Source organism: Gavia stellata, chromosome 14 (genome assembly GCF_030936135.1).
Source record: "Gavia stellata isolate bGavSte3 chromosome 14, bGavSte3.hap2, whole genome shotgun sequence".
Taxonomy (NCBI): Eukaryota; Metazoa; Chordata; class Aves; order Gaviiformes; family Gaviidae; genus Gavia; species Gavia stellata.
The window spans coordinates 20,408,371-20,429,098 of NC_082607.1; the positions used below are offsets into that span (position 1 = coordinate 20,408,371).

Below are 20,728 nucleotides of genomic sequence, written 5' to 3' on the forward strand. Positions count from 1 at the left end.
GGCCACGGTTTGCATTTCTGCATCAGATACCCAAAGAGTAACAATGCATCTCTCCTCCCAAGCTGCGTTATCAGTGCCAAGTGTGGAGAGCATTCATTTTAGCCCCTGAAGTCTGCAGCTCTGACTACAAACACAAGCAAAAAGCTGCTGTATTTTAAAGAGTAAAATAATGATCTGACAAATTGTGAGTGCTCCAGTTTACCTGACAATAACAGTCAACAGTCTCCACTGTGTATTGCGGGGCGGGGGGGGGGAGGAGGGGTTGTAAAAGAAAGGGGAAACAGGGTGAGAACACTGAATTATGTTTAGTTTTATTCTGGTTTAAGTATGTAAATTGTAACTTGTAAAAATACAATACTACATACATGCAAAAACAGGAAGGCTTTTTTTTTTTTTTTTTTTTAATCCCAGGCTGAATAATTTGGCCTCTGTTTAGTTAGTTAATTTGCCTCGCCTTTTTCGTAAACATTAAAAGTGTGTGTGTTGGGGGGATGGACGGACAGACTGTTGTTTGGAGTTGGAGCGGAGATCTCAGTCTGTTGCCTGGCTGATATGACTTGTTTTGTGCAGAGATCACATGCATCATGATCTTTGAAGCCAGCAAAGAAATTCTCGTCACACTGGTGATGAAGACCCCTGGGGATTTTTTTGCTTTTCTCTGCAGTGAGGGAGTAGGTTGCTGCTTCAGACTCTGTACAGAACCTTTGCCTAACTGATTTACTGCCAAGGAATCATAGGTGGGTTACACTTAGGTCTCTCCTATTTGCTGTCTGTGGGACACTTAAGTTTCAGTTTTTATGCTGTAATATTTGGTTTAAGGTCTGTGCTTGTGCTATGTCATGGCATGTTTTCTAATGCTTTATCTAGCCTTGATTTTGTTAAAATTATAAATTATTGAGAGTTTCCTGATGATCTGGAGCTTTTACTGTAGGTCAGTGTTCTGAGGGCATTTCTTTTGGCCAGGACAAAGCTCAAAGGAATGGCTGGATGCTGCAGTAGTTATTTGGAGTCTTCCTTCCAGGCAACAAGAGTCACATCCCAGAGGCCCCACAAAGGTAAAACAGAGCGAACAAGGAAATAGAGTCTAGAACCACTTCTGAGCTGCATGTACTGATAATTGCCACAAGCAGCTTCCTTCTTTACTAACCTTGTTGCCCTGAACTGTCATGCTGGTCTTCCATGCCCATGTTCGAAAGAAAGAAATAAAATACACTCTATTTGTTGGAGCCTCACAGTATGTGGATATGCCTAGATCACAGCAGTGCTGTTCTCTAGAGGAGCATTCCATGCACTTTTCCATCCCTCCAGAGTGTCTAACATCTTCCTAAAAATCATTGAGCAATGATTTGTATCCAGATCTCTAGGGTTTCCAGTGAATTTCATCCCCACCCAAGACACAGCCTTCCAGCAATTTAATGAGTGTTTTACCACACACGGACTCTGAGGGAGTTTTCAACTTTGCATATAGATCAGCAAAAGCGAGTGGAAACTCCTTTTTGCTATAGCCAGGGACTTTTCCTTTTCTTCCTACTACATTGCTTTTTCTCTCTCAGATGCATTCTGCTGCTCAGATCTGAGATGCAGCCAAGCTTGTAGGACTACTGTTTGTGCATCTCTGCACTAAATTGTAGTAGCAGATCCCTCAGAGCAAATGCTGCACAGGGGCCCAATATTTTACACTTGCAGGGGGGAAAATAGCCAAGAAAACCTTATTCTGCATTAAATACAGCAGACAAAACTCAGCATCTGGAGTGTCTCATGTGTTACTGATTAAGATCCCTTATTGTTGAGTCATTTTAAAGTACTCCAAGGGATATATTCTGTTCTCATTTTCCTGCCCCCCCCCCCCAGCTGTATATGACACACTTAATGGATCTATGACTGCTGTGTCTTCGTATCAGGTGTCGACTGATGGTAGCCAAGGACCTGTCCTTTCACATCTTACCCAATTCTCTCTGCTTCCCATACCCTGTTCTCATTTTTCATCATCTCATTCTTCTATCATAGATTTTTACAAACGGTGATATCCTTCAGCACTTCAGGGCAGCAGATGCTTTGACTGTGGAAATGCCTCTGAAGGTGTGGGCAATGTACATAGATCAAAACACTAACAAATTCAGGTTCAGGATAATCATCCATATCGATGGAACTGCAAAGATTATATTTCGGTAGCAGGGTCCAATTATTCAAGATGTAATGCTCAGCATTGACAAAGCTTCTGGCTAGTTGATGATCTGTTTTCTCTACTCCATGCAAGTATTTTTTGCCAGTATTGGCCTTCTCTGTTAATTGTTTTCCCTTTGCTAGGATCACCTGCCTCTATTTCCTGCAGCATGATCAGGACCCACTAGTGAAAACAGGTTTGGGCTTTGTCAAATTGTAGATACAACATAAAGGATTCTGGTCAATTAAGCAAGTAGAAGAAGTTGTAGGATCAATAACTCAGCAGTCCTACCTCTGAGCAAAGACAATTAACGCAGTAAACAAGGCCATAGGGTTCTAGGTAAGGATGCCATCTTTCTCCTACACGATACTTCTTATCTTGAAACACACAGTATGTATCTGAATCTGTAAAACAGTAAAGAATTGAAAGAGCTATGAATGAATGTTCCCATTCCATGCTTACAAAGTGGTTTTAGGTGTGCAGTGTTTTCTGTAAACTATTTTTTCTTTCCCTGGAGAATCACACAAAGGAAATGCCCTTAATTTCATATGCTGTTGTTTCTAACCTCGCAAACCAAAATAAATGACGTGGCCTCCCATCTTTCCAAAACTGCAGCTCCTGAAATAGCTCACAAAATGGCTTTCATACAGGGTGAGTTTATCCTTTCACCTGCAAAAACGCAGGCTAAGATCCCATTTAGGTAACAAAATTAAAGTGTTTGATTGCTCAGACAGGTTTATAGGACAAAACCTTTTCATTGCAAAACCAAAGCAACTGGCTCAGCTCAGGAAAATCCCAGGTTGTACAGCAGAGAGATTTTGAACAAGGGGACTGCAGAAGGAAGATAAATGCAGTGTATTTAGACTGCATGTTCAGTATCTCCTTATTTTAACAACTTAACAAAAAAGAAGTTTGTCCTAGTATTTCAGAAAAATTTGTGCTGACTTAAATATGCATCAGCACTCAAAATATTTTAAGATCTTTTTGTTCGTTAAGCACTTCTAATCTTGCAGATGCAGTTTTGCAGATATCTGTCAGACACTACTGCCCTGTCTCTCCCTGTCACATGATGGTTTCACACTGAAAACTCAACTCTCTTCAATAAGAGGGTGTTTCTTACGTGTTTCCATGAGAGAAGTCCTTCCTGTTACCTTAATGATGTCCAAATTCAGCTTAATTCATCACCCTCTGGATAGATGATACTTTAGGGTATCAAATAAAATACCTGTGTCTTCCAAGTGATAATCCAAGCAAGGGACATTCTTCACATTTACTGGGCTAAAAGAAGGTAGCAAGAGGTAGGGATTATTAGTAGCAACTGTGGAGTGATCTGCTTTCACTTGACACAAAAGCATGACAAATGAAATGCAGGATCTGAAAAAGCAGATGGCTGAAGTGGAGTTTGATAATTTCTCACACTGGGCTTTCTTTGAACAGGGGTACCTGCACATTGTTTTCTTGTGAGCAAGTTCAGTGGAGAAGGCGGCCTTTTTGGAACTCGCTCTCTCTTTTTTTTCCTTTTTTTTTTTTTTCTTGCATCTACCTCCTTAGAAGCAGAAGCTGCTGATACTGAGGCTGAAAATTTTAACTACTTCTCAAGGGCAATGTCTTTTGTAAGAAGAAGGCCAAAACCCACCCTGTGCAGGTGGGGAGAGCATTCCAGAGAGCTAGTAACAAGGCTGTAGCAGTCAATAACTCCTAGACTTATTTGGGTAGTTATTCCTCTTTGCTGTGCTTTCTGAAATGTGTTAACATCTCCCACGGATGACAGGCTTTGTAGAAATACTCCCTTTGTTTTGTTTGTATTCTTTTCAATTCTTCTTATCAAGTTTTTGACAGTGCTTAGACTCTTAATTTTCTCAAAGGATGCATCTAATCCAGTTCATATGAGGTTGTTTTTGGAATGCAACAGAACAGTCTTGTACAACCTTTCACTAGCTGAAGACTTCAGCACAATAGTCTTACACATGGGACAAAATCCAGATAACCCGTCAGATGTTTACAGCAGTCACTAAAATGGAATTAAGCACCCTCTTGATTCAGGATATTTGAAATAAAACAGATTCTAAAATTGATGCGTTATGTTCTTTATGATGCAATGAAACCTGTAGAGCTTCAGGAAAATGTGCCCCAAACATGGGTGTGACCTGATTCTACTACATGTAGGATTAGAAGGAGGAAGAATGTTAGAGAAGGTTTTGAACACAGTTCCACAGTTTAGGACATTCTTGTCTGAACCACATCTGTCAAATAGAAGGAAAATGTCAAATTTGGGTGAGTGTGACAGCTTTGTTTGAAGTCTACTTACGTTTTACTTGTTCTAGTTTACCTCCATCTATGAAAAGGAGACAGAGCACACCAAAAAAGATAAAATGAAAATCCTCCAACATCCACTTTTTTCTCATCTTTATCGACAAAAGGAAAAGAAAGAGCCTCCAAAGTAGAGAATGTTGAACTGTTGGGAAGAAAAGATTAAATTAATTAAACTAAAATCCTGTAAGATACTTAAATTCTCTGACATGATTTCATCCAGCACACAGAAATCCTAAACTGCCAGAACCAAAAAATCCGTCTATATCATGGATCCTCATTTCATGGAAACAACTCTGGCTTCAGACCATTTCATTTTTGGAAAAGCGGCCACATTCCCGTTCATGAAAGCTGAAAAGTGGATGTTACTTCTAATAAAGTCCTGATTTTATTCCAAAGCAGAGAAATCTGGCAAGTAAGCAATCTAAATTCTTAAAGTCTTCTTTCACAAGAAACTGGTTTGGGAGATTTTCTTGTAGAGCAGCTCTTTTGGATGTAACTTAGGAAATACAGGTGTCAGTTGTAACATGTTTGCCTCATCGTAAAATTAACCTTGGGTACACTCAGTGTATTGGCCCTGCGCTATGGAAACCCACGCTTAGGGGGAAACGCTGCCCATGCTGTAGTCAACAGGAGTTCTCCTCAATGCATCTAACAGGCTTCCACCACTACGCAACTCACCCCTCCTCCCCTCTCCCAACTACTATTGTTCCGGGATTGTGTATAATTAATTTTTCTAGAGTTAACCCTTCCATTGCCTTGGCATCTGAAAGTAGAATGGGGGAATGACGTGTCATCTTTATTCTTGTAGATCTTTAATGGCAAAATCTTGCGTACGGAGCAAAGCTTAATGTATTCTTCTCTGTGTGGTGCAGAGATGGTATCGTACTTGCTGCATGTGCCGTTCTGTTTATCTTTTTCTGGCTTTTAAAAGGTGAATTACTTTAGAATGAAAAAAACAAGGGAGAAAATAATTAACTAAGGTAGAATTTCTTTATTTTTTATAGCCAACCTAATATTCTAAACTGAGAAATATGTTGATGCTTTACTGTTTATCAGAATTCATTGCAAAAATATTATCTTCCCGGAGTATGCTTGTCCATAATTTACAATGTTAGAAAGATTTGGGTTTGATTTTAAGAGTTTTGATGTGGATTCACAATTAGTTTTTAAAAAAATTAAAAAAAAAAAGATTCAGTATTGGAAAAATAAACAATCATCTGCCTTGTAAACTAATTTGACCTCTTCAGATTTCATGTAAATAATAGAACTGTACACAAATATGTTTCAGCTCACAGATAACCAAAGCAGAAATAATAATTTATATATGTATATTCAAAATTAAGTGGTGGATAACTTACAGAAATTAACTAAACAGTAAGTTAACAACCACTTAAAAAGAAAATCTTCCGATTAAGAAGACTGTTGAGATTAGGATACTGTAACAAAGGGTGGGTGATCTGATTTTATCAGAGTGCTTTTATTGCCTTTACTGTTTAAGGGTTCTCTACGTTCCCAAACCACAACCAAAACGGACATCTTCCTTAACTAATCAAATCTATGCAACTACTCTGTCTGTACTCAGTAAGCTCATTCAAAATAATGCAAATTGCATCTGAAAACATTCAAAAAAATAACGCTATTTTAAAAGCACACTCCCTATGCAGTAACAAAACAAAACTTTCCATTTATTTTGGAAGCTGAGAATAATATTCCAACTTCAGAAGAAAAGTGTAAGTCATTTTTTCCTTTCAACATGTTCAAATCACCTAAGGACATTTTTAAGCCAACCAACCTTTTAAAAACTTGTTTAAAATTAAACCCTCGCAATTTAGTCCCAGGACATCAGGCACGCATTGAGAACAACAGTAGCACATCACTGGGACTAGCAGAAAGGTGAATGTTTAAATATCCTGGCCTTCTTGGGGGTTGCTTAAGCAAACAGTATTTATAAATGGAGCACAATTATCCTCTGTGCAGCACTTTACCTGTTAGCTAGGTTGGTTAGTTCAAGTAGAAAGGCTCAGAAACCCATCCATTTTAAATGTCAGGTCTTCAAAAGGAAGAACATTTTAAAACTTGGACTGCTTATGCTCAGAAATGCTGCACGGTGATGTGAAATGGAGGAGTTAATAACAGAAATGGGATGGGGACTTTTGATGTCTTTCTTAATTCTCTTTAATTTCTGTATTGTTGTTACTCCAAATATAAACACATACTTTTCACTATTAGCACACTCCCTTTATTTCCCCAAAGGGCAACGTCCTAAAAATATTCCTGGATTTAAATAATCTCAGTTAGGATTAACCTGTTCATTATTGGTGTGTTTTCTGCTTAGTAGAAACAATGAGAGCGAGCCACTTCTTACGTGAGTTACCCTCTGTCTACGGCGTACGGGTCTTTGTAACGCCTCGCCCTCCAAGGAGCCCGCTTTAGTAACGACAAGTGGCAGAGTCCGGCCTCGCCACGTTTTACGGTTAATGCAAAAGCCGCAGGCCTGAGCCCCGCCGGCAGACGCCGTGAAGGAGCGGGGCCACCGGCCGCGGCTGGCGAGCAGGCGGCGGCGGAGAGGCGATCCGCCGGGGGCCCGGGCGCGGAGGCCGCGGCCGCTCAGCCCGGACGGGCGGGCTTTCCCCGGCTTTCCCGGGGCCGCATCTCCCGCCGCTCTCCCCAGGGCTGTTACTCCTGCCAGCCTTGCCGCAAGCCTGCACTGCTGCCGTCGAGGGGGTTGTTTTTAGGCAGGCGAGTCTCCAAGTCAGCCGCGGCCAGAGGCTCCTGGCTCTCGCTGCTCCAACAGAACAGTCGCGCCCTGGGCGCCCAGCCCGGGAGCGCCCCGCAGCCCCGCCCGGGGCCGGGAGGGGACTTTAGGTGGAGGGCTGCCGTCGGCGGAGCCCCGCTCCGAGCCGCGGCGCTTGCCTGGAGCCCCGGCCGCGGAGCCGCGGCGCGCACGCCGGGGCCCGGCCAGGTGCCGGCGGTGCCAGGCAAGGGGCGGCGGGACGGCGGGGCGGCGGCCGGCCCCTGCCAGCGGCAGGGCGAAGCAAGCCGGACTGAAGGCGCGGGAGGCGTCGGGTACCCCCGCGGGGCTGCCTGTGCCGCAGCCCCAGCCGCCGGGCCAGTGCCCGCGCCCAGGGGCGCAGCCCCGGCAGCGGGACTGCGCCTTCCCCGGGGTCTCGCCTAGGAAAGAAGAGCTCACAAACCTGGGGCAGGGCTGGAGGCCGCTCCGCTCAGCCGCGGGCCCTGGAGACTGCCTGCGAATAGCGGCTTCGGCTGGGGGAGCCGCGCGGCTCCGCTCTCTCCGCTCCGCCGGGGTACGGGAGGGCTGCGGCCAGGCGGCTCCGCTTCCCAGTCACGTTGCCATAACCTTCTCCCGCGGCTCGCCCGGGCTTTTGGGTCTCCCCTTCGCTCCCGCAGTGGCGGTGGTGCGGGGGCAAGCAGGGGACCGACGGGTCCTGCGGCCGCCGCCGGCGGCAGCCCCCGACGCCCGACTGACGGACGGGAGCGGGGAAGGAGGAATCCGCTAAGCCCGAGCTCCGGGGACGCTGCGGGGCGGGCGCTCCGGAAGGTCCCGGGCTGGCCGGCCTGGGACACCTGCCACCGCCTCCTGCCCCAGCGGGGAGCGCAGCGAGGCCCCGCGGCCGGAGGATGCTCGGCGGCGGGTCCTGCCCCGCAGCCCCGCCGGCACTGGAGCGGCGGCGGGAGGAGGAGTGGAGGAGCCCGCGCCCCGGCGGTCCGCCTCCCGCCCCGGCCCCCTCCTCTCCCGCGCCCCGCTCCTGCCGCCCGGCACACCAGCTTGACTGACACGGCCCGGGGTGGAGTTTGCTCCGCTACGGGGGGCCGGGGGGAAGGCGAGGGGGGCCGGGGTGAGAGGCGCGCTCTCCAGGGCAGGGGGCTCGGCGCCCGCCCTCCTGTCTCCCCTCCCGCCGTGCGGGAACCACCTGCGGGCCGGCAGGACCCGCACCCGGCGGGCGGGGTCTCGCTCCGGTGCCTTCAGACGGAGCTGCGGGCTGGGTGAACGCAACCCGCTCCGGCCGTAGCTCCCTCCCCGCTGACCGCCCCCCAGGGGCGGTTTTCTTAGAGAGAGGGCTCTGCACCGAGATGGCTCTTTAATGGGCTTTTCACACGCGGGGTGCCCTCCTGAGCAGACCCGATGGAGTTAGCGTCCGCTGGGATTTGTCAGACACCCTCTGCTGATACCCTCTGCTCTGATTTATTGTGTTAGAAGGTTTCAAGGTCACATTGAGATTCTGGTGGAACTAAATTAAACCCATGACTCATGACATTATATGCTTGGTCAAACATTCTTTTTCTGTCTTGTTGTAGCCCCTGTAACTAATAAGAAGAGATCAGTGAACCCTTGACAAATGATCTGAGAAAAAGGGTGAGGTATGAAAAGACATCATGTGGAGAAACAAATTACAACCTCTTTCCCCTAGTTTGGGACCGGGGTGTTTGGGGAGCACTGCTGGGAGGTCATACACCTCCCGGGCTTGGTAGATATTTTCAGAAGGATGAAAATTGAGCAGAACTTTCATTTCTTCCATTGTAACTCAACTGGACAAAACATTGAAAACGGAGTGTATGGTGAAACCTTGTATTAGCCTAAGGAAAGAATAGTTGACTTACTACAGGTTTTGTAATGTGACTTCATGAGTAACTAGGGCTGTGTGTTAGTAAAATGCGACTTCGTAACTCTTAATATTAAAAAAGGAAAAGAGAAAGCAACTGCATTCTGTAGCTAAGCATTTTGAAAACACTGCTCCATGCCTACTTCTGTGTCACTCTTCCACTCTTAGCCTTGCTATGCACAGGCAGTAATCCATGTTCCTAAGGAAAAATCACCACTTAAAGCTCTTAGTCCCGAATGTGGTGGCTACTGCCGCAGGCTGATAGTTTTGGAAGAGCCACTGTGTGAGATAGGGATGTGCAAATGGAAAAACAAATGATAACTCTGAATCAGAAATATGATAGTAATTTGCACTTAAAAGGCAGAGAATCTGAGCTGTGCAAGCTCTGGTCCCGCAGAGGTACATCCATGCTCACGGAGGGAAGAGTTAAGCATGTACACATGTGCTTCTAAATTGTGGGGCCGTAGTAATGTCATTCCTTTAGGTGTTGTGCTGGGTTAGACTGTGTGGGCTCAGCCTGTGAGATAAATTGCATGTGAGTAACATCCGCACTCAGATCTACGACTGAACTGACCCTGCTGCATTCTGCAAAGACCTAGCCCCAAAGCCAGTTAGAGTCTTCCCGCTGACATCGACATAGGGTGGAGGGACTTTCCTAGGAGCTGCCTTTGGCTACCTGGGAGCCCACTGGGTGTGGGAGTAGTAGTAAATCTTACCCTAATACTACTTCACCGGTGCCACTGATCTTGTCTCAGAAACTGAGTTCAGACACCGCAAGGAAATGTAGAAGTGAAGGGTGTAACACCGAAGGTAAATGAAGTCAAATGAAATAAAGATCATACTGTGAAAGGAAAGGAGTGTGTTACTGGAACAGTCCAGCAAGATGCAGTAGATTGTGTACATCCCTTGATAGCTCTAAATTTAAACTAGATTGCATCATCAGGGTTGTTTCTTGGATTTAGTGCAGCAATTACAAGTGAAGCTCTGCACTTTTGTCCTGCTGTCCTTACAGGAGGTTGAAGTTGTGGTGGTGACTCCGCATGTGGTAGGTTTTTTTCCAAATCAAAAATCAATCCATTCTCTACAGTGTTAGAGCTAAATTGATACGGCATCAGCTTTCAGAGGAGTTAATGAGATATTAAAGTGACCTTAGTAATATCATTAAAATGTCATTTCTTTATAAAAAAGGGGCATTGCACGGGCTGTCCAAATTCCAGTAGAATGTTTTGATTTTCTGAATTCCCGTGTTACTACAGTTGGATGAAGGCTGGGCTGTCCATCCTGTGTCTCTAATCTGCAAGGTTTTTGTTCTGTTTTTGATGTCATTGATTAGAAGCTGTGTTCTCTTTATGGGTAACAGTGGCCGAAGTGAACATGCATATGGTGTCATTTTCAGAAGACTTTCAGCATCCCGGGGAATGTGAGTATCTGTTTCCTTCAGTGTTACTCAAGACCAAATACACGATTTGTAATTCTGTCTAGAAAAGAAAAGAGATTGCAAGTCTTTGTGAGAAGGAATCTACAGGTCCTTGTAGTCAGGCTTGATAGTTTGTTTTTATAGCACCTACATGACTTTGGTAGGTGCAGCTTTGGGCCTGGGCAGAGCTCAGTTTTACTGTGTAGACATCCTCCAGAACAACTTATCCAACACAGCTACTCAACTCTGTCAAACTTCCTCTAGACAGCATTCATCGCATGTATTTCCTTCTCTGTGCTGATACAAAGTCCAGTGTGTGTAGATAAAGACAGCAGTAATTGTTCCAGTACTTTTTACACGGTCAGTATAGTCGTAATGAGAAATGAAATATTTTCTATAGACTCTGTGACCTGAATTCTTTTGCAGAGAGATTCTTTGAAGAGAAATTCCTTATTTGGCCTGAAGAGTGCCTTGGGAACGTTGCTATAGATGCCAGCACTTTCTACTGCATTCTGTAAGACTGTTTCAGAAGATGATGTTGTCTGACAGTCTCTGGAGATACCAATTCAGGTGTCAGATCTTTGCTGAACATAGATATATACAAAATGGAGCCCTTTTCCCACTCTTTGGCAGATTTAGATTGTAGAGAATTGGCTGAAAGAACCTTTTTCTCAGGTGAGGACTTGGGACTCACTGAATGGGCAACATGATGGAACTCCAGATTTCCAAGGGCAGGATGCCCTCATCTTACTCCTAGTCCTGATCCTGCTGTTCAGGCTGCGCTGTTCATCAGTTGCTGGGATGTCCCTGAGGGCTTTTGAGAGATGATGCAGTTTAAAATTGTCAGGGTCTGCTTCTTTCTTGGTCACGTACAAAGGCTGCCTCTGTTTCTTGTTACACATCTTCACATGGCAGAGTGTCGCACCAAGTGTTATGGCTGTTAGGTCAAAGGATAACATGACACGTACTGGACATTGTGCATGAATGAAATGTTCACAGGTGGCCTTGTGGTGAGTGACCCTTGCTGAGCTTGCAGGGTTTGCCAGCGCCCTTGGATCTTGGTAGTGCTGCACACATGCCCAAGCTGTTCCTCTTCTCCCAGGTCTGCCTAAGTATCACTGAGGAGTAAGTACAATTAAAAGCCAGTACTCTTTGTGTTTTGCCACAGCCCATTATGCTTTGCCTTGTCTCGCAGCCAATACGGCCCCATGTTAGGAAGTCTTTCTTATTCCCCTTAGACCACAGCACTGATACGACTTAGCAAACACCTTGCCCTGTGCTCTTGCTCAGCAGTGGGCTGTTACTGCAGTTTGTGAAGTTCAGGGCTGCTGCACACGTGTTAGACAGAGAGCTCCAGAGAAGCATCAAAATACGTAGTTTTGACCCTTCATGCTGCCAAGCAGAACTCACTGCTTGAGTATGCTCTGCATCCTGGTGTCTGGAGCGGAAAGAATTGCTCCTGATAGTGGGCATTAGAGATTCAAGGATGCCCTAAGTTTTTAAAAGCACAGAGATTTAGCCATGTAATTATCATTAAAGATAATGGAAGCTAAGCAGCTAATAAACTGTGACACTGACAGTAGAAGTCCGTCTCCTTGTGCTGTGCCTCACAGTGACTGAGCAGTATGTAGGTGTCCTGCTATTATTTCTGAGTTCTTGTGAGGGAAAAAAAAAACAGGATAAAAGATTTGTGCCAATGCTAACATGTTTATACACCATGTGGAGTTTTCTTAATTGGAACAGACACTGAGCTTTGAGAGATGTTAGACACATGACACAACTTTCATTTACCTCCCTGTCTTTTTTTTTCCTTTGCCTTCATGAAAAAATTATTATCCATGGTCAAATTTTCACTTCTGAAAAAGTACGAAAGGAAATTCTTAAACTAATGAATTCCTGTGTTTTTTGCATTCCTATAAATTCAGTGGAGCCCTTTGGAAAATTTATCTTAAGATGCTAAATATTATTCCCAGGATTTTATAAAAATCTCTAAATTACTTTTTGTGGTTTGGATCAGCCCTCCAACTATCATACTGGGAATACAATCTGGATGTTCATCAAGCAGTCTTCACATAAACTGTTAAACAAAAAGGGCTTCAGATGTGCATGATTTTCTGATTATGGCATAGGATGGTCATGACCATTCTCCACCCTCCTGTTCATTCTGTAGCACTGACTTCATCCGCAGTGGGGTTTCAGTCCTCTAGCACTAGAAATTAATTTACTTCTTTAGCAGTGAGACAGATGGACGTAGTGAATCGGAGATTTCAATAGAGTTTGCTAAACAACAACAACACCACCGTTACATAAAATGTCAAATTGCAGCCCAATTCCTCATTACCTTGATGTGGACATATTCAGCTGAGACTGAAGAATAGCTGAAAATCTTTCATTGTTCTGTCAAAAGATGCAAATAAAATACACGTCGCTAAATCTCACGGTAAGAAGAGAGTCGCAAGAGCTGCCAGTAGCAAACATGAAAATGCAGGAGAGGGGAACCACACAATTTTTCATTCCATCCTAGAGCAAATGACGCCTTGCTAGGTGGGGTGTTGAGAATACCAATGTATAGGTATAGAATAGTTATATATGCACTCAGAGGTGAGGCCCTCCTGAATTTTGCATTAATTTCAAAGTGCTCATCTGCAGCTGTTTCTAATCTAATCTAATCTAATCTAATCTAATCTAATCTAATCTAATCTAATCTAATCTAATCCAATCCAATCCAATCCAATCCAATCCAATCCAATCCATTCCAGGTATTTATAAAATACCTATCACCACCGCAGTGTGTGCGCAGCTGTAATTATGATCCTATAATTCTTTCTCATACCTGTAATGTCAAAGAAAGTCTGCGAGACAATTTGTAGGAATACAGAATTTTTTGTATATTCATGAGCTACATGAGCTTCACTGTGGTGCATCAATACACCAGTATTCAGTGGTTTACTGAGAGTGAAATAATAGTAAAGTGTCATCACCAAGATAGGTGGAAGCAATTATTACTCAAACTTTCAAAAGAGCCCAAGGAATCTACAAAAACTACAATGAAATTGTGAAAGGGCTGATCTCCGTGACATTCCCAGAAAGTTTTCCTGTCTGTCCTGTCTTTCCTTGTACCTTCTTATCCAGATAGTTGAATTTCCAATTCAGAAATGCTTGACGAGGTACATCTTACTGTCAGTTGTGCATTGTAATCTTTGACAGAAACCACTGTTTTCCAGTTTATCCCCTTTGTATGTTTATCCATCTGATTTACCTTTTTTTAAGAAATAAAAATTATTTAGTCATGCCAGATTTGGCTTTTTGTCTTTTTCTATTATTAATAGTAGTAATTAATTTCTTTTGCATTGTTTAATCTTGTATTGAAATGTAATGGGTGTTGGAGGCATAACATTAACAAAGCAGTTGAAAATAGAGCTCTAAATGCCTAGTTGATGCCACATATTTGAGGAAACTGAAAGGGGCATTTTTTTTCTCGAGATATCAAGTCCAAATCTTCAGTCTAAACTCTCATCTGTAACTCTTGTATGGACAGCATGTTGTGGGCAGGAAGCCTGCACAACGTACAATTACTGCTTCTACCAAGGTGTAATACTACATAGCATGCAATAGCGTCTTGGTGACTATTTTCAGCAAGTGAAAAGCAGCGTCAAACAATCCTACTAAGTGATTCTTTCAGCTTTCTGGGAGGAGTGTCACCTTCACTGTTTTCTCAGTACCACACATTCTTGAAAACAGCAGAAGGTGGTATAGTTCACATAAAAACAACAGACATTCTTCCCTGCCATTGGAGTTGTTGACTAGAATCACACTTGGCAGAAATTTGCAGGAGTTTAAAAGAATCACAGTGATGAAAAAGCAGTAACAAATCTTACAGATTGATCATACCATGATAAAGATCCACTTGCTGAGGCATTTCTTTACAGCTGAGATCCACCAGATAAACCCAGTCAGTTCTGTCTTCCAAGGCCTGACAGAAGGAGTCAAGGCAGACTGAATGAGGCTCCAATTGCAATTCAAATATACTTTTATAAAACCGTGATTAGTGCTGCTAATCTCGCCTTGGTGAGCCAAAGACAATAACAACGAGCTTACCGAACACCTCGGGTATTATGTAATTCTTTTGCTCAGAAACTTGCTGGGGTGAGAGTGCTTTTGAAACCCATTAGTAAAACTGCACTTGCCAAATGAGCCTTCTCTAGGGAGAACAAAGTCAAATGTGTGCCAGCACGGAGCCAGAGCCTGCCAGGGGCTGAGCACTCACAAATCCCATTGCTACCAGCGAAGGCTGAGGACGCAAAGTCCTTCATGTAACTGAGCCCAGTTGTAAAATGAACTAATAGCTGTGGACCTGTCTTTCACATTGATAACAAAATTATGTATTTACTCATAACAGACCCTAACGTGTTGACTTGCGCTAAACTGTGACGCCAGTCAGCTTGATTCTGACTGCATGCTTAGGAAAAGCCACGTTGTCCTCTGTCTCACAGCATCCAACAGACCGTAAGGGGCACTCACCAGCACTGAGTCTGGCCAGGCTGTGGGACCACCTGCCTCTCTTGTCGAGTTCATAAAGCCAGTCTTGAACTTTTCTTCACAAGAAGATGGTGATCCTCTTACATGAACAAAATTGTGGAGAGAAGGAAAAAAATAGCTGAGCTCTCTCAATAAGCCACAATGAATTTTCAACAGAGAATGGGAACAGTGGAAATTTCCGAGAGGATACTGGTGAAATTAGAAATGGCTCTTTGAATAACTATCTACACAAAAAAGTTTAAAATAAGGAAAGGGGGGGATTTCATTTCATCATTAAAAACATCGGTATAAAACATATGGAGAAAAACAAACAGTGAAGACACTGTTGCTAGTGGGCTGGCTTTTTAAGTATTAATGGAACCTCACAGAACAAGAGTTTCTTTTATTCTTTTTATCCCAGCTCCCTGCTTGCAAGGTTTTTGTGTGAACATGCAGCAGTTACCAAGGCTGTGAAATTATCAGACCTGGACCAATGCCAGTACAAACCAATTTATTGGGGTCCAGCAATTAACTAAAACCTAGAAAGCTTGATTAATTGTGGCACTGCTCAGCAGGGAACATTGAGAAAAAAAAAAAATCAGACTAAACTTCATGCAGTGTCTCTGTTCCATATACCAGTTTACACTATGTGTAAAGAAAAGTTTCCTCTCTGTAAATACCCTTAGTATATTATTTTGCACCACGTACAAAGAATAATTACAATGCCATTTGAGAAGATGCTAGTTGATGGCTCTCTGGATAATAATTTCATAATAGGTCTTATCCTGTTATAATTTTTTACTGTCGAATTCATATCTTATTGTAACCCAAACAATGGGATATATTATTTTAAAACATTGTTTTGTTAAACTTCTCTCTGGAGAGACATCTTGAGAATCCAGCACTTCTCTGTTTCTTTATATTTCCTCAAACATTGATGTGTGCAAGAAAGGTGAGGGTTTGGTAGCTGTTCAGAATTATTTAGGATAGAAAAAAAGCAAACAAAAAAGTTGAGCTAAGAACCAATTTACCAGGGCAGAATATGTTGACTGACATGAATTCCTGTAGTCTGAGGAGATGGACAGGAACTTATACAAATGGGATGTTTAAAAGTTGAATTAAAAATGTCTTACACATTATGAGAAGCAATTACAAGGTGTAATTAAGGTGTTAGCTGATTTCATTATGATAGTGTTAACAAATAGTGTCCACATTGGTTGTTTTATTGTAGGGCTTGTCATAAAACCCTACGCATAAACAGAATTTTAAAATCTCATTTCTAGTTGCCTTACTGGTACATAAATCACTTTTAGTATCGATTACTGAGAAGAAAGTAAGTATTCCAACTCAGTGTAATGCGCTGCTGCAGTGCATTGTAATGGGTAGTACAAAACACTGGATCTAGCAATTCGTCTTAGTTCCTCTTACATCAAAATAATTCAATGGCTAGTAATGGAAAAAACCCTGCCTGAGGGTAAAAAAGTAGTGGTAAAAGAATAGCGACCCCTGCCCAATGAAAAGGAAAAGAAAGATACATGGAAATGCTTTTACCTTTTCAACATCATTTTGCATCCTAATCTGCACCCAACTGCGACACTGTCACATTCTCAGATTTAAAGAGTGCAATCCGCAGACAGTGCTAAATCACATTAGGCAGTGGTGATAATAGAGCCCGTGCATGCATAACATCCAGGCAAGACATCTAGCTGGGGCTGTAGGGTGATTTGGGACATTCAATGAGGTAGGAAGGGCTGTCTCCTCCAATTTCACTGTATTTATTTGGGATTTAATGTATTTTTTTAAAGATATTTGCAGTGGAAATCGGTTTGTCGGAGGTCATCTAATTGAATCTACAGCCCTGGCAACCCTTCACAAAGGCTGCCAGAAATGACCGAGTTGCTAATGTTCAACTGTGAATACCCGGCAGGGGTCCTGCACAGGGCTGAATACAGTCAATTATGTTATTTTTCTAAATATTAGTGACTCAGCTGTCTCTGCTTGTGAAGAGTTGCCAGGGTCACAGATACAATCAGACAGATCCTCCCCCTTCACTTCTAAGAGATGGGGAGACTCTTTTAAATATCACATTGAATAATCCTGAAGTAGAGGGAAGGGTTCTTGCAAGGCTGTGCTTCTCCTCCAGAGTGGCTGCCTACAGTCTTGTGGTTTTGTGGGGTTCTAGTGGGCCAGACAGGGCAACATGTAGTTCCTTGGGGGGAGCACTGTCGTGTATAAGCAGTCTCCCTGAGGTCTGTGAGATAAATACAAATTTCACAGTTTAGCTCACTAGGCACTAGGGCTGAGATCTGACAAAAGACATAGGTGCCAACGGCTTGTGTCTCCTCTTTAATACTTTTTTTGTTCTTTCTGTCTCCTCCTCTCCTCCCCGCCCCTCACCATGCTCCAAATACCGCTCTGGAAGGAACGTTTTTACGTACCATAACAATTCACTTTCCCATTTTGCTCTGTGGATTTGTCAGTGGTGGGTAAGGAGAGCTCAGCAGAAGCAGCTTCTGAGCAACATCCACTGTCCAGAGTGCTCTTCAGCTGAGACTTGCAGATGCCCCAGCAGCCCTGCTCCTTTGCCCTCTACACAGAGCTCTGCAAGTATTTTAGTTTTTGATTGCAACTTCCTCAGTTTTTGCCACAAAGGCTCTTTTCCAAAGCCCAGCCTCCTCCAGCAACAGCATCCCTGTTCCTGTGGTCCACAGCCCTGCTCTTCTTATCTGATCAACAGCGTTTGGCAGAAGGGAAAAATCCTTCTAGAGCATTTGAGTGCCAGTGCATCGTTTTGGCCCAAGTTTGAGGTAGTACTTTGGACTTGGCAAAGTTTCCTAATTTACTGCTGTTAAATTTTATCCAACTTTAGGAATATTATGTGGATGTGGCCAATCTCCAGCTATTCTGAATCCATTGCAAATAGTTTGTCAGCATGTGTCCAAGTATAATCCAAGTTTGATGTTTTTAATGCTGATACAACTTCCCTATAAGTACCTTCAGGCATGGCATCTGAACTGCAGCAGACAGGAGTTCAGCAATCAGCTGTCTGGAGCCCAACTCCTCGGAGGTGAGACCTTTATTCCTTTGGGTCCCTGTCTCTCCTGGAGTTGGAAAGCCCAGACTGGGTCTCTGGTGACCACTGATGTTGCATCTCTGACTCATTGAACATATACAGTATTTTGTTTGTGAGTGAGGATCTCGACATTTCCTTGGAATGTGCAGAGAATCAAGAGTCATGAAATGTCTGTTGCTATTTGACACCAGTATGCTTCAGAAGTACCAGTGTTCCAGGTCCGTAAGAAATACAGCAGCTAGATAAAACTGCAGTGAAAGCAGAACTGAAGTTTCTAATGCTTCAGTACTGCAGACAACTTGGCTTTGAAGAACTGGACATTATCGAAAGGGTGCCTTTATATCTTGTTCTTGCTATAAAAACAGGGAGGAAACCAAGCCACCTTCTGTTAAAGCTGGAGTTTCCCCTGGCTGGAGCTCGCCTAGGGAGAAAGAAAATAACCCAGCAAGGGAGAGGAGGCTCGCTGTGTTTAGACAGCCTGTCCTCTTCTGATCTGCGTGTGCCTCTCAGGAGGAGGAATTCCCTAGGAAGGTTTTGATGTCTGGCTAATTACCAAGGCCAATGTCTCCCTCCTGTAGGAGGATATGGTTTGGGGCAGCAGCTGTGGTACTCTAAACCCAAGAGGAGATGGTTCTTCAATGTTTTAATTTCTTAATTCTTTGCCTTCGCCCCAGATTGTTGTCCTGATGGGCAAATATGTAGTGTAAAACTCTGTCCTCAGGCAGTACATGAGGACTCCATTGTGGAAAACTGGAATCTGGATGTTACTAATGTTGCAAAGTTATATGTGTCCTATTTTGGTTGCAGAAACGATCAGGTCCACAGAACCCTATCTTGCACCCCAGCTCACCCAAGTATTCCTCAGTGAGAACTGAGGTAAATGATGATGTCCATTGCTATAAGCAGCTGACAAACACAGACCAAAGAGAGAAAGGAAGATATTTATAACTTCTGTTTCAGCAAATACACCTTATTTTTCTGTTGACACTGGCACCTGTTATTGCTCACAAGACTTCCTGGTTTTCTGTTCATTATTCTATAGCATTCGATAACTTAAACTGTTAGCAGAATTATATCAATAACAAAAGTGATTTATCAGTCAGTGTGTTCATCTTGCTTTGTGAGGGGAGAATTCCCTACTGATTCTATCACCAAAGGGCTCCACCCTCTTCTGTGCATTCAGAAATACAAGTATTATACCAGTGATTGATCATAAGACATTTTGCAGGCCAAATTCATGGCTAGTGGAAGCGGGCAGGAAAATTTCACTTTAGTCTGCTTGAACTCATTAACTGTCAGCAATTGATTGCTTTTTGGTCCTTCCGTGCCACAGTTTTGACTAGCTGACAGACTGGTTTAAGGAATGTTAAACAATAACTGATTGCGTGATTTAAGTACAAGAAAATTACCAACTGGCAGTACAGTGAGAGCAAAATTACTACTGTTATAGCATCCTTAAAAATCCTTTCCATTTGAATCCAGCCACATTATGAAGAGGGAGAAGGGAGCGGGAGTTCCACAGCTCAGCATTACATGTTGCACTGCCAAAACGTATGTGCCCCATCTGATGACAGGGAACTCTGCTGACAAGGAGGGGTATCTTACCTTACCTCATCTGGTGATTTCATGGCTGGCACTGCTATTACACTGCACTGTCGTATCTGAAGGAACTTCAAAACTTGTGTACATTTCAGGTTATCTTTTTTAGAAATGGAGAAACTGAGACACAGTAAGAGGAAATGCTATGTGTGGAGGTACCCGTCAGGCTCAGAGTAGAATTGCAATAGACCCTGTCTCCTGAGTTTCGGCTTGATGTACTACCAACCGCGTGATATTTCTACTCAATAAACATGCTCTTTCATGTATTTATGGATTCCTTCAGGTATTTCAGGTCTCAGGACGATCCAAATCTCCCTCTTCCTCAGTTAAGAAATGGGAGAACCACATATGAGCTCACAGCCTTATTTATTCTTCTACCATGTCCCTTTAAAAGAGAAAGGAGAAGCAGCTGATATTAAAAAAAACCAACACCCAAACAAAAACCCCCAAAAGCTGGGTAAAAGTTTTAAAAAGAGCCAATCCTCTGTTTGCTTTTCCTTTTACAGGCCACCTTCCAAATGTACACAAGGCTAACTGTATTACAAGGAATGGATTAACACAGAAAGGTTCTCTAAAGCAGACCTGTTGGAGTTATCTTTAATATTAAAAGCAGAGTGTTTGTTTTCTTTAATATGGAGGGCAGCACCAATAAAAACACCAGTGAAAGAGGCCACTATTACTAGATCACATGTCTGCTTTTATCTCACAGTGGAGTTATAGTAGAATGATTTTTGCTTGGAAACTTTAAAGCTGGGCTGCATCCTTTCATGCTGAAATCATATCTCCTGCAAGGATTATTGGAGGATATAATGTTTCCTTCAGCTTCTTATTTTCTCCACTCCCAAACTTGGACTCCTGACCTCAACTTTTCTCTGGTTATGACCGAGCATTGGCCTTCAATAGAATAGCTGAGCTTTTTACAATCAGATCAGCTCCAGCTCTTGTAATTCCAGACTCATTTTGTGACATTGATATTGTAGATCTTAATTAAAAGCCAAACATTTTATATCTTGAGTAATGAC

General features: G+C 43.3%; 1 protein-coding gene across 3 annotated transcripts in view; it reads right to left on the bottom strand.

Annotated features, from left to right (window-relative positions):
• The window catches only part of CHRDL1 (chordin like 1), a 41,161-nt gene extending 36,592 nt beyond the window's left edge, over positions 1–4,569 (bottom strand). For all 3 annotated transcript variants that reach the window (XM_059824303.1, XM_059824304.1, XM_009811418.2), the window contains exons 1-2: positions 4,473–4,569; positions 2,456–2,568 (exon numbers count right to left, since the gene is read on the bottom strand). In XM_059824303.1, the coding sequence (XP_059680286.1) occupies positions 2,456–2,568; positions 4,473–4,569 (210 nt within the window). The remainder of the gene's footprint in view (positions 1–2,455; positions 2,569–4,472) is intronic.
• Between the last annotated feature and the right edge of the window lie 16,159 nt (positions 4,570–20,728).